General features: G+C 43.2%; 1 protein-coding gene and 1 long non-coding RNA gene across 2 annotated transcripts; one reads left to right on the plus strand and one right to left on the minus strand.

The window, feature by feature from the left end:
* Positions 1-43: 43 nt before the first annotated feature.
* Positions 44-2,091, minus strand: LOC118476303 (uncharacterized). The gene is made up of 2 exons (XR_004856176.1): positions 957-2,091; positions 44-842 (listed from the first exon to the last, which is right to left on the minus strand). It is a non-coding gene; the product is annotated as an uncharacterized lncRNA (long non-coding RNA).
* Positions 2,092-5,741: 3,650 nt separating this feature from the next.
* LOC103646306 (uncharacterized) lies at positions 5,742-8,909 on the plus strand. The gene is made up of 2 exons (XM_008671036.2): positions 5,742-6,040; positions 8,501-8,909. The coding sequence occupies exons 1-2, from the start codon at positions 5,890-5,892 to the stop codon at positions 8,761-8,763; spliced, it is 414 nt and encodes a 137-aa protein (XP_008669258.1). The 5' UTR covers positions 5,742-5,889; the 3' UTR covers positions 8,764-8,909.
* The last annotated feature ends 6,029 nt before the right edge of the window (positions 8,910-14,938 follow it).

Raw genomic sequence — 14,938 nt, forward strand, 5'->3', positions numbered from 1 at the left:
GTTGTGATCTAGCACAAAATTACCATGAATTAATGAACAGAAATAATATGCCTTATGTTAAACAACTCTTATACAATGGTGCATAATAGAAATAATCACCGATTGATATTTAATTGGAAGCATTTTGTTTAAGATGTTTAGTGTCTCATACAATATCTCACAAGATCAAGGCTATACAAAAATCGCTGCCTAGAAGAACTAATTTCAACAAAGGTAAACAATTTAACTACGATGTGGGCAACAAATATACAGGGCAACAAATCAGACAATTTTATTATCTTTATACCTTTCGTTAGGTTATTTATTCAAATCACGAACCTTGTGATGATGGTATGTTGGAGAGAATAAGGAATCGTTGGGATGATCATCTGCAACACCATCAGAATGCTGGTCCTGGAAATATAAATATAATAAAAGAATGAGTATGTATGCTAATGAATGATATAACATAAAAGCTTGTCTACTGTTAATTATTGATTAAAACAAAAAACTAACATCAGAGCAAGGTATATACTGCGACACAATTATTACTACGTCAGGAGGGCGAATGTATCCCTCCATTTCAATAGCGTTGCGTTTGAGACAATTTACTGTCTGCACAAGATAAGAAAGAAGAACAATTTAAATTAGTGATAGAAAGCAGGGCAAAACAGGGCTGCGTCTGCAATGTGTCTTGCTAAAATAAGAAAATGGTCATACATCATCATGAAGGTCACTTTCAAGTTGATTTTCTCAAGCTTCTCATAAGGCCACTTTCCTCAAAGACTTGTACTTCCTTATGGCGATCTTGTACTCTCTTGATGTAAGGCCTCTTTAAACTTCTAATCTTGTCTAGTTCATGGCTAAAACAGGAAACAAAATCAAAACATGCTTAAGTAAAACACAGGTGTGTCTATGAGGGTAATTAATTATCTAATAATAAAATCAATATAACCAGGCAGAATCCTTTAACATACCAGATCCCCTAACTTGGACGAGGATAATCTCACTACAACCAGCACCATATATGCACATTTTCCATTCCTGAGAAACATATATACAACTGAGTATCAGTATAAAGAATCCCAACAATACTTGTATAGAGAACCGACATATAGATAGTCCATAAAATATATTTGAAATCAAAGATCAAAACTAAACATTCATCAAGACAATCAAACATTCATTGTACTGAAGACGAATAATACCATGATAATGGCAGATAATTAAGACAATCAAACATTCATCAAGACAATCAAACCATGTTGTTTGTGTGACAAGCCTCGAGGTAAGCATCCTCCATTGGATGTGGCAGCGCATTATCTGCTGCCTCCATGAACGCCTGCTCCAGAATCTTCACCTTGTCCTTGCTGAGACGCTGTTCTAGCCTATCGCCATCAGCTGTCCCCCAAGTAGATCGCTTCCCGGTCGTCTTCCACATCAACAGACTCGTGGTCCCCGCGGTCCCCTGCCACGGCCCAAGCCACGACCATGGGAGCCGCGACCCCCGCCACCACGCCCTCTGCCATCTTCGCCGCTGCGGCCCCCGCCGCCCAGGAGTTCAACCGCACGTTTCACGGCTTCCTATGGCGACAACTTCGGTTGCTGCGTGCTGGGAGCCGAGGGCCGCTCGGCCTCGGCGGCAGCCTGTTTCGCCGCCTCGCTGCGCCGGATGAACCGGTTCTCTTCCAGAGGCTTATCCGACGCAGGCTGCTACGACCGGGGGGCACCATGGCCGGCACTGGAGAACGGGAGCATGCGGGGCACCGACGGCGCTGAGGAGGAGGGATCGAGGCTCGGAGGCTCCGGATCGGGGCGCTGAGGAGCATAGTCGAAGCACTTGGTGAAGGTCGGTTGCTTGGGGAGTCCTCGGGGGTGGCGGCGAGGGCAGTGGGGATTGGGGCTGGGTGGGATTGCAGAGCCGTGAGAGGGATTGTGGATGAAGGAACAGCGGGGGATGCGGGGGGAGGCAGGGCGATGGAAGGAGGACCGCGGTGAGGGGCCAGGGGGTGCGACAGCGCTTGGGCCATCCCCGGTGGCGGCGCTCGCGGTTGCTTTGTGTCGCGCGACTGGCTGCATGAATGAGAGCGTCGCGCGACTGCCTGCGTTGATGAAGTAGATGGGCCTTATAGAATTTAATTGATAGATGGGCCTCATACGTTAACCAAATAACGTAGCCCACGTAGGCTACCATGGCGCAAATATAATGTACCATATCGGCCAGTCAAAGGTTGCGGTAGCAACTTATAAACCTTCCTGCTACAGGGGAAGCAGTCAGCTCGTGTAATCAGCTCTTGGTATTGTCAACTTGTGTTGATTTTTTGTGCGAAGCGAGCGCGCGTGGATGGGGCGGGGTGAGGAGGGCGCGTCTAGCAGGTTAGTGTGGCGATGGACGATCCAGATTGAACAACAGCGATGGACGATCCAGATTGAACGAAGGCAGAACGACAGGCTACCCTTACCGCCTTAATAAGTAGTGTGTGTATATATATATATATAGGGTGATGGTAATGGGAGCCCTGGGCTTCCATTAGTATGGGAAGCCCCAGTCAGGTATATCTACGCGCGCTCGATCTGGTTCTGGTTCTGGTTCTGGCTCGAGCGGATTACAGCGTAAAACGTAACCTAAAACAGCGTAAATGAGTACGAAATTTAGCGTAAATCTTATATCTGTTTTGTAACAACAAATGGGGCCTAAAATTACGGCGTAAAAATCGCATGCAGCCGATCGTGCGCGGGTTCTGGCTCGGGCGGATTCCAGCGTAAAACGTGAGCTAAAACAGCGTAAATGAGTACGAAATTTAGCGTAATTCCTATATCTGTTTTGTAACAGCAAACGGATCCTAAAATTACGGCGTAAAAATCGTGTGCACCCGATCGTGCGCGGGTTCTGGGTCGGGTGGATTTTAGCGTAAAACGTGAACCAAAACAGCATAAATGAGTACAAATTTTATCGTAAATCATCGATCTGTTTCGTAACAACAAATGGGTCTCGAATTACGGCATGAAAATCGCCACAGGCGCTGTCTCGGGCGGATTTCGGCATAAAACATGAACCAAAACAGCGTAAATGAGTATGAATTTTAGCGTAAATCATCGATTGATTTCGTAACGGCAAATGGGGACAAATTACGGCGTAAAAATCGTGCGCGGGTTCTGGCTCGAGCGGATTTAAGTGTAAATCGTGAACCAAAACAGCGTAAATGACGGGTTCTGGCTCGAGCGGATTTAAGTGTAAATCGTGAACCAAAACAGCGTAAATGAGTATAAATTTTAGCGTAAATGAATAGAAATATCAGAAACAGACAAATAGATGGAAGCGGATCCATGAACTGAAATATAGGTCATAAAATCCTATTGACATTGGCATAAATATGTATACAAAATAGCATAAAAATAGGATCGCCGTCCTGCGGAACCAGCGCCTCGCATCTGGGATGCGCCACCACTTCGTGCCTAGGGGAGGATGTCGTCGTCGCTAGCGCCTAGGGAAATCCGCCGTCGCGACCGCTGGCACATCGTCGTTGTGCGCACCTCATGGGGCCGCCGCCGCGTGCGTGCCCTCGGGATCCGATGCCGCAGCGTGTCCCTAGATTCGCCGTCGCGCCACAGGAATCCGCCATCGCGAGCGTGTCCCCAGATCCGCCGTCGCGCCTCAGGGATCCGCCGTCGCGAGCGTGTCCCCAGATCCGTCGTCGCGCCACAGATGCTGGAGTGGCGGTGGCGGTGGCCATCGCAGAGACGGACGGGACAACCGCCGTTGTCACCGGGCCTAGGGTGCGCTGCCGTCGTCCATCCGCTTCAAGAGCGCCGTCACCGCTTGCTCGCCTGCCTCGGAGCGTCGTTGTCGCTCGTTCCTGGTGGAGCGCCGCCGTCGGTCGCCTGCCTCGAGGTGACACCGCTGCTGGCCCCCAGGATCACCGCCGCTCGCACGCCTTAGAGAACCGCCGCCGCCGCTAAAACCTAATTCCTGGCGGCGTGGGGGTGTTTTTATAGTGGTGGCGTGGGCCGGATCGTGGGCCCGATGCACGTAATATGCGCAGACTATATTTGCATAAACTGATACACACATTAGCATAACTCGTATTATATTTTGGCGTAAGCAGTTAGGTACAATAAGCCAAAAAGGGTCCGGTGCGGTCGCGCACCTGGTCGGTACGTGGTCGGGGCTTCCTATAGTTAAATAGAGCCTAGGGCTCTAAATACATATACTATATATATATATATATACTGTGAGTGTCCGTGCGTTGCAACGGAAACATATAGTACCACGATAACATATATATAGCCATATGTTGTGTTGTTAATCAAAAATAAGCTATCACTATAACTTTGTGGTAGTCATACAACAACAAAATCAAGTTTATGAAACAAATATAGTATACGAGCTCTAGATAAGAAATATTTTGATACATCTCTAACGAACCACTCAATTTTTTCTAGGCACGAACATCGAAGTGCACTGTCCTTCTAAATTGTAAAAATAAATCGTTTTCAATTGTGTGGCAAAATATACTTATTTTTTGTGTTACATACATAAGTTCAAATTGTATTAATATGATTATAAAAAATAATTTCTTAAATTATAATGCCGCACGTTACCATAAATCGTGTCCATGATAACGTTACGACAAACCTAAAAGGCGGTAATTGTAATCGTAACAAAGTGAATACACATTAAAATTCATACCAAAACGATGGAATAGCAAGTGAGAACAAAAATTCTGAATCTTTGTTTTTTATCCTAAACTCGAGTATTTACAAATAACATATGTATATCTGAAAACCAACTAAACACTGATGCGCCTAATATTTTTTTGTATTTATTCTGGAATATTGTCATTACATTAATTCTCCATGTATTTCATCAATTCTACCAAGAATTTAGTCATCAGTATATTTAAGTCTGTACATTTGGTATAAGACAACATTAAACTCAGTAAAGACAATTCTTTACTACTACTTAAGCCAGCAGTGTAGGCGTCCACATTTTTTTGGTTCTGCCTCGCTCCTCCAGCCGCGTCTCGCTCCCCCGCAGCGCCGACTCCCATGGCTGTGCGACGCGAGATTGACTCCCTTTCCTTGCGCGAAGGAGATCGAGCCCACAAATCGCGCTCCCGTGTGCCCCGCGTGGCCCGCTCCCCTCCCCCAGTCGCGTCCCGCTCCCCCCGCAGCTCTGCCCCACCGCGCACCCGCCGCTGCAATCCGCGCCCGCATCCCACCATCCCCGTGCGACCCCTTCACCGTGATGCTCGCCCACGCATGATAGAAGGCACGCCCGCATCTCGATTCTCACCAACCCCGCCCCGCCACCGCAATCTTCGCCTCTCACTGACTTCGATGGAAGGCGTACCGCTCGCCCTCACCTGCCCGCGACGCTCACCCCTCCCCATTGCTGGGGCCAGGTAAGGATCATTTCCACCATCGCAAACCACTGCCCCCGCAAAACGGCATCGTCATCCGCCGTCCTGCTCGTCCCTAACCACCGCCTGCGGATGGATTCCACTCCCCCACCGCGCACAGCTCCACGCATCTCGTGAACGCAGCGTCCCGCTGGCGGATAAGCACGCAGCGGCTCACCATGCCTGGGTCGCCAACAAACCCGCGCCTCTCCTTCTCATCCCCACCTGCCAGTGTAGGAGAAGAGGACGGAGGTTAGCAGATCTCGTTGCGCTTCCATCGAACGACGACATTCACAGGAGGAGCGGTACCTGTTTGCCTATGCAAACGACGACGTAGGGATCGCTGGATCAGAGGTCGCGGACGGCGAGGTTCACCCCCTCACCACGTGCAGCTTCAGCAGCCCAACGAGATGGTCCAGCATGGGGATTTCCCTCTTCTTCACCACTGAGTTCTCTCTTCTCTGACTACTATATATTCATCCAAGCAGATCTCGTCGCGCTGGTGGAGATGGCCGAAGCCGCGGAGTGCGAGGAGGAGCGGGACCTATTTGCCGATGCGAATGACGACGTAGGGATCGCTGGATTGGAGGTCGCGGATGGCGAGGTTCACCCCCCTCACCACGCGCAGCTTCAGCAGCCCGACGAGATGGTCCAGCATGGTGATTTCCCTCTTCTTCACCACTGAGTTCTCTCTTCTCTGACTACTATATATTCATCCATCAGAAACATTAGAGAAACAAATTGTTGGGTATTTTCCTGACGTAACTGAGGTCTTTGTTGAAGTCACAGAAGAAGAACAGCAGAATGTTCTTTACTGGCACAACGAGAAGCTGACAGTTGCTTTTGCATTACTTAGTTCAGAACCTAATACTATGATAAGAATTGTGAAAAACTTGAGGATGTGTTTAGACTGCCATAACACAATCAAATTGATTTCAAGGTTGTATGGAAGGGAGGTTGTTGTGAGGGACAAAACACGCTTCCATCATTTTAGACATGGATTCTGCTCTTGTAAAGACTATCGGTAACTCCTTATGCATCAACCACATAACGTAGCTGCAATCTGTAGCCTAATTTTTGAGCTCTGAGTGATCACCTGATAGGCGAGCATGAGTTCTCACTAAAATGTAGCATTGAGTATTGACTGCAGTTCAGTAAGTAAATTAAAGCATGATAGTATTGTTGATCCAGTGAACCCTTCATCCTATATTCTCTTTGAGCTAATCTTCTTGCACCTTGATGTAAACCTTGACATATCTGATGGTTCTGCTTGCACAACATTTATTCAGAGAAAGGTAATAATATATTCTGCTACGTGTTATAAAAAATATGTTCTGCCTTTGTTAGAGTATTGTTTTGAGAAGATTCTGATTCAAATTATTGAATGTTGAAATATCTATTGGTGGTAGAGTTATAAGTGTCATCAATGTCTAATTAAAAAACTCGACCCACATTAAGAAGACCTTTGTTTATATTTGATCAAAGAACCTTGTGTAGATTGTAACTAGCAATAGTAACATTCGATTAATATCTCTTGCTAAGTAAGTAGCTTGCATCGATCAATATAAACTGAAGACTGGAACTAAATACCTCCTCTGCTGGTGAAAGCAAGTATCCTGGTTGGCCTGGAACTACTGTGTTCAGGATGCTGATTCCTGCACAGAAGGTCGGTGCAATAATCGGCCACAAAGGTGAGAGGGTCAGAAGACTGTGTGAGGAAACAAGAGCATGTGTTCGTATTATTGGCGGTCATCTTTGTGAGGCAGAGCAAGCTGTAAGATATCCATCAAATGATCCTCTACAGTTAAAAATTCTTTTAAATATGTCTTGGTGGCTCATGAGAAGAAAAAACATGATTTATGTTTTGGCTCAACTGAAAAGAAAGAAATCCTAAAATTTGCTTTAATTTTTGGAAAGGTAATCATTTTTGGAAGGGAGCAGCTTGATGAGCCATTACCTCCAGCCATGGATGCCCTACTAAGAGTATATCAGCAAACAATTAACAATGACTCTTTAGATGTGGGACCCGATAATGTGATTGTGAGGCAGATTCTTGCACCAAGTGAGCAGGCAGCAAGCCTTATTGGCGAGCATGGTGTGATGATTAATTCAATCATGGAAGCTTCTCAAACCGTCATTCGTGTCCTTGGTAACTTAATTTGACGTAACCTCCCAACTCAATTTTTGGCAACTACTATTTGCTTCTGCTCAGTGCTTGTGTCTTAGATTATTGCACTGACGTAATTGGAAAATGAGTAATCTGCCAGGAAGCAACATATTGTGTTTTACTGAAGTACAGTTAGTCCTGCTGTCGCACAACTTTGATCTGATGTTTGAAAGCATAAAGTATGTTTTGCAACCATGGGAGAGGTCCAACTGATATTGCATCTGGATCTTTTATGAAACATGATAGCACTTAGCAACACTAGGCAGAAGATGCACTTTTGAAATGTAGTGTTGCACCGTTGCTGTCGCAATCGTTTGTTACACATATGTTCTCTATATATTGTCAGATATCCATATCTCTTAATGGTCGTACCTACCAATTTGATTCTGATAAAAATCAATCAATCTATTAGTTACAGAACAAGCAGAGAACTCACTGTACACGGTCTCTTCTTGTACTGAACTGGTATTCAGCTTCATTCAAAGAGTTCTGGTAAAGTATAAACTATGCTAGAACTTTTGAGCTCCTTAATTTTCATGTAGTATTTTTGTTACTTGATTTTTCGCCTATCTTGCAATAGCAACTTTAACACTGAAAAAGATTGCTTATGGCCACTGGCAAGTATGAATTGATCAAATTTTCAAAACATATCATTTGCTGATTTGATGAAGCACGATTCTTACATTATTTGTATCTAATTTGTTACATTCACTGTTTACAGCTTCTCTTGTAACATTGGATATAATGACGCTGCTACATGACTATTATTTTGACATCATAACCTACATATAAAGATTAGAGACTAATCTGTTTTTTTTTCTGAACTAAGGTGTTAACACATTTCCAAATATCGAACATCTATCTTTTAGTATGCAAGCATTTTAGTTTCTCAGAGGTATACTGTTCCCCATCTCTGTATTTTATTTCATCCACTGCCCTTGCTAATTTGTAGGAAATGAACTTCCATCAGACTTGATAGACACACTACTAAAGTGGATCCCAAGCAATGATGAGGAGCTTAGGCTTCGACTGTCCTCCCGTAGCACCGCCACACCACACGCGTCCGTGGCAGCGTTCGCCTCGGCGCCGGTCTCGCACACCGCTCCCTGGCTGGGGAAGTTCATCGCCTTCGAGCCCTTCAACGTGGGGGGATTCGACTGGGCGATCTACTTCTACCCCGATGGGAAGAGCGGCGAGGATGGTATGTTGAAGTGACATGCTCTGAACTGCTCTTGGCTTCAGGTATGCTTATCCATGGTGGAAAGAAAAAGTGATTGACTCATACTTGAAAAGAAAAGATGGCCTTTGCCCATTGACGCCTGAGGTAAGCCATCAAGTTTTCTATTGTATCATCATAGGTCCCTGTGCATCAAGCGCAATATCAGTGCCTCTACTGTACATATATATTTGTACATTTGAGAGGCCATTGTCATCCCATACATGCAGAATTGAGTATTACATACATGGAACATCACTTTAAGTCTATGTGGATATTTTATCATGTCATATGTTAAATGCATGCTGAAATACTTGGGAATGGATGCAAGTTGTGTTTGTGGAGAAAGATATTTGAAATGCCATCACAGACATCATGAGAGTATTGTAGATAAATGTGGATATAAACAAGTTATGCAAATCATCGTTCCTCTCTTTTACAGTTAACTTTGTTCAGCTAGGCCTCTCTCTTTTTCCCTGCATACACTTTTCTTTTTCTTTTCCCTTGTGTGTATGTCCACTAATGTTATATAATTTTCAGCCTACACTTTGTGGTTCTGTTTTCTTCCTTGATATCGATAATTGTACAACACATAAACTGCATTTCCAATTTTTCCCTTTTAGATATTAAATTTCTTTCAACTCTTTTGGGGATATGGAACTTCAGTCTCTTGTAACTTGTGCCTGTTTCGGTTATAGATAAAACATCAACATGTGTTCACGATTAAGTGTTCTTTGTAGGCTAAATGCATACAGCTTGTTTGAGGTGAGAGTATCTGGTGATGGAAATTGTCAGGTACACCAACTCATGCCCATTCTATTTCAGTATTTCTTTGATACAGCAACAACAATAACAAAACCTTATTGTCCTAAGCAACTTATCAGGCTCATTCTATTTGAGAACAAAATCAAATAAAACATTTCCTATCGAAAAAAGAACAGATAAAGTATTCAGAAACATAATTTTCTAACCATTGTCTAATATTTTTTTTCATTCCTGAGAGGCCTGCATGCTTATATGTGCTGTTTTTCTCTTTTTGCAGCTCAAGGAATGTAACTCCTTATATGAAGGTTACGTTCCAATGAAATATAAACATTATTGCAAGAAAATGAAGAAGTATGGATATTACTATATTAACTTTGCCGCTTCAATAATAGAAGTCCTTGAATTTGTGATTTTTCTGACTGTTCTATTATTGAAAATAATCTTTTCCAGGTATGGTGAATGGGGTGACCATGTCACGCTACAAGCAGCTGCTGACAAGGTTATTCACTTTTATGCTATGTTTCTAACATCATTTGCTCTACTGAAGTTTCATGCAGCCTATGTTTCTTTCGTCATTTCTTTTTCTGCATCGTTGAAACTAATCGATGGTAGTGCGTCTTTCTGATGGTCAGAGACTCAGGATCAGTTCTCCAAGTACTCCTGCACTTGGAACCATCAACAAATAGTCAAAGAGTAAAGATGTTATTCCACAATGGTTATCTTTACGTTATGTTTTGTTGTAGATTTTTAATTGTTATTTCTATTTTAGTATTGCATTGTATGGTTGTTTCCTTGAAACCATATTCACACTCATCTCTATAGCAATGAACGGACACTTTGTTATATCTTTTAAGTATGTAAACATCCAATATGAGTGATGCTAGCAAGAATATAGAATAACAATTAGTGTTTTTACATATATATAGATTTTATCATATTGATTCCGTAGCAACGCACGAGCATATACATAGTAGTTATAGAAGAATGATGTTGACCAAGTATGAGAACAATACTCACAATGGAAATGCATGGTAACCTTTTACCATTCCACGAGCTAATATGACAAATCAATCTATTTTAAAAACAAATAGTCACTTTATAGAGTGTCATCCACAATTATTATTCATCATATATGTGTATTCATATAACTTTTGCTATGATAGTATGATATTTACATTGGACCTCTATTAAATTGACTTATCACTCTTTCTAATCTAATTAATATGAGAATTAAAGAAATTGTTCTAATACTCTCGCATCCTCTCGGCAGGTTGGCCCCAACCTGAAATCAAGATGCAAAGAAATATTTAGAATATGTACATTAGCCTGTATCAACACACATATATAAACATTTGAATTATATAGGACAAAAGATTTATCTCCTAGATCATTCTTCCACGCTGATAGAGTACAGTTCTCAAGAATTAAATTTTTGTAGCACTGATTAAGATTTCAGAGCATGCAAAATATTACTTTATGTACCAACTCTCAGAAGCTCATCAACACAACCAAAATAACTAACATAGACCAATGATAACGAGAAACAAATATTATGGATAGCTAAAACAAATATTATGCAATGACTACAACATCCGACGCCTTTTGGGCGCCCTGGAGTGACTACATAAAGTAGTCCAAAATGATATCAGTTATCTATTTCTTCCTAACCATCCGCTCCTCTAAACTCGATTGTGTAAGGAGCATGTTCAATATAATAACAGCCACAAAGTTATGTGTGTAGAGCTGGTAGGGCTGTCTCAAGCGAGAACAAGAAGCTATCAAAGGGGGAATACTCTGTAGTTCAGTATCTTCCTTCTGCGTTTAGCTCCAAAGTCATTCGAGAATGCAGAACACAGCTAGATGCATCGATCTTTACTTCTGAGTTTTAGTTAAAGGACAAACATTTATACAAAACTACAACATGTAGCCGATAGTTCAAATATACTGGTAGGCAGTGTCATGTAAATATGTTAGCAGTACCTCCGGAATGACCAAAAGAGTGCATGCCAGCATCTTGGTCCATAAAACATGTTAGCAGTACCCAGACCTATTTCTTTCATGTTTCCTGTCCGCGAATGCTCTAAAGAAATAAGGAATATCAATCATAATGCTGAATAAGCGCTTCCTAACAGACAAAAAGAACAAATAATTGAATTAGAAGTTCCATCAATTTTGTACTTTGTCAAACAGAGGCTACATCAAAGGATGTTCAAACTGTACCCCATCCGTTCTAGAAAGAATACAATTCTAAAATAGTGCTATATGTTACTACATCAAATCTGATAAAAAATACTAATCATTTATCATATGAATTTGGTACTATGAAACAATTTAGCAGCAGTAATATTTTGCAAGAGCATAGCACGCCCAGGGACATTGTAACTTGTATATTACTGCCAAATCATGTTTACTTAAGCTGAAAACTAAACTTGTATTTTTAAAAAGTAAATAACTGAATGGATATAAAAAATACGCGGAACATGTACCTCTATGAATTCTCTTCCACTTGTACAAGGAAAGGAACAAAAGAAGGTTAAGCATTGAGGGCCTTGTTGCATAGTTGAATCTTCATGTAGCATCTGCAAGTCTTCTTGAATTAAACATTTTTCACCAAACACACAAAGTAATCTACAACAAAATTAGTTAATACAAGTTAGTTTCGGGGACACATTTAAATGTGAAAAAAGATACATAATCTGGTTAGTTGAACTATATTGAAACCTTTCACAGACAATTTTATATACGAAGAACAAGCAACTGCAATTGGTGGTCTCTTATGCTTGTCACAAATACTGGTTGCCAGAGGGAATGCAAACATAAGACTACCTAACAAAAATAAGGAAAGAAAGACTAATGAAGTTGATCCTGGAATATATGAATAATTACTCCAAATAAGATGAACGGACCATCGCAACTCAGTGTTAGGTAGTCCTGTACCCTAGCATGCAACCATCATGTTCTCCAGAACTATCATTGGACAAGCTAATAAGATTTTCTATCCACAAAGCTGGGTCATCATCAAGCTTTAATAGAAAAGAAAAATAATAGTAGGTAAGCAATTTGCTTCTGCACCGTATACTATAAAGAAAACATATACATATCTAAATTCACTATTAATGTAGTGGGATACTACTCATCCCACATCCAATTAGGGAGGTGAAGGTAAATAGTTAGAATAACACAACCAGGCCTAATATAGCTTTTCACATCAGTTGGATAATGTGACAACCAGTTTAGGATCTATATATTCAAACCATTTAATGAAAGAATTAGCATTAGCATATTATAATATTCACATTGATAAAGTTAATAGAAAACATGATTCCAGTTTGTAACATGACAAATGACCCGTTCTGTAGATCTATAGGAAAATCTTTCAGCTCTTCTTCAAAGACCTTGAACATTATATGTTCATCTCTGCAAATGTTAATGCATAAGAGATATTGAGTTAAGTAGGAATCAAACATCAGAAATATATATAGGATAAAATTACTAAACAAGGATGAGCAACAGATACAGCTGCAGAACAAGGATGAGCAACAGATATGTCCGCGTGGGGCAGAGTTGGGCATGTGGCTGGGCGTGTTGCCACACCACGTCCGCATGAACCCTCAGCACGCCGCCGTCGACGATCGCCCAGAAAATCCACAACCTCCGGTTCGGACCTCACGATAGCCATCAGATCTGCTCGCCCTGCCAGTCCAACACCGCAAACGCCTCCTTCCTCCGCCACCTCCCTGTAAGCTTTCCCCTAACGATCGGAACCAGGACGTCGACCAGATCTTCCTCGCCTAGCGTGGCCCCACTGCTGGTCCGACCGGAACCATAGCAAACAAGGCAAAAAATGAACCAGGGAGAAATTCACTTGCACGAGCATCACAAAAAAACAGAAATACACCAGGCACGGCGGCAGTGATTCCTAAATCCCAGAGCCAGCGACAAACTACACAACACAGTGTCGGTGCAGCGAGCTCGAGCTAGATCAAAAACCATACCAGCGCAGGAGGAGAGGGAGCGAGGCACGAGAGATGACGTACCTTCGGCAAGCCGATGCCGAATTCGTCCCAATCGGATACGACGCTCCTGCACCTCCGTTACTTCTCTGGGGACGGCGGGAAGGGAGGTGGTGGCGAGGGCGAGGTGTGTGGAGGCAGACGTCTCCACCTCTGCTCGGCTGGGGTGGCTAAGGCTCGGTGAGGTGGGGCGGCGAGCGAGGGGCAGGATGGTGTTCTCTCTATGAGGGGTGTTGATGCCCGGTCGACGGCTGCCTCAGGCTATCCGCACTCATACTACTCTAAATTTCTACTCTAAAAGAAATATTCTATCCCCGTCAGCAGTCATGTTTACTCTATACCATAATCCTCTGCAGTCATGTTTACTCTATATCTCAACTCTATACCTACTACCACATATTATATCATTTCTTTCCAATTATATCTCAACGCATGTGGCCGCACATGCAGTGCTCTGCTCGATCTGCCGTTCCTGCAATCTTCCACAGTGCATAGCGTTGTTTCCGTACTGCGCTCAATCTGCCGTTCCTGCAGCCCTACGCTAAAATAGCGTCGCACATAGAGTGCTCCGCTGCGGCACCTTTCTTTACACTATCTCGGTAGCGTTCGCTTTGGAGCTTGCCACTGCGGGTAGCCTCAGGGTCGATGGAAGGCTAGGTGGAAGGGGATTGCGGGGGCAATCCCATTGATTGTGGGGGTGGCCGCAGACCATCAACACTTCCTCGACGTGGTGATGAGCACGGGATCTGGGAGGTGAATGGAGAGCACATGATTTGGGAGGTGAATGGAGGAAGAGCCGTTTCGTCGATGGAAGGTGAGTGCCGTCGGTGGAAGGGGATCGCGGGGGCAATTGAGTTGATTGCGGGGGCAGCAGCGAATGTGGGAATGAGACCATTGATGGCGGCGACGAAAGCGCGGCCACCGTGCGGGATCGGAGCGGAGGATGTTGCGGGTGGGAGGCAAAAACCGTGCACCACCTCAGTGTGGACGCCTACACTATCTGCTTAAGAGTAGTAGAGATTGTAACATTAGCATGATCTCGCAACACTTTATTTCCACATGTAGCAGAAATATCAACAGTTATTCAGACTATCGATCATGCTTGGTTGATCCTATGTCAGTCCTCCACAAAAGCACAAACATATAGAAGAATAGCTAGTGGAATTATATTATAAAAAATCATAAAGTTGCTGCAAGAGAAGGTACTACAAAAGGGTAAGAAACATAACAAAAGTGTTTTATTCATGACTAACCATTTCATCCAATTGATCAGACTACACAGAAATCCCAAGTTGGAGTTCACGATACTTGGGACCAGGCCTAAGGCCAAGGGCAGCAGCGTTAGATGGACCAAATTTCCCTTAATTTCAGCAACTCACATGCATATACTATAGCA

This window comes from Zea mays, chromosome 2, assembly GCF_902167145.1.
Source record: "Zea mays cultivar B73 chromosome 2, Zm-B73-REFERENCE-NAM-5.0, whole genome shotgun sequence".
Lineage (NCBI taxonomy): Eukaryota > Viridiplantae > Streptophyta > Magnoliopsida > Poales > Poaceae > Zea > Zea mays.

Excerpts from the sequence above, each read along its gene's own strand:
- LOC103646306 (XM_008671036.2), top strand. The coding sequence starts at position 5,890 with ATGGCCGAAGCCGCGGAGTGCGAGGAGGAGCGGGACCTATTTGCCGAT. Across the intron at positions 6,041-8,500 it reads CGACGAGATGGTCCAGCATG|GAAATGAACTTCCATCAGAC; the intron begins GTGATTTCCCTC and ends GCTAATTTGTAG.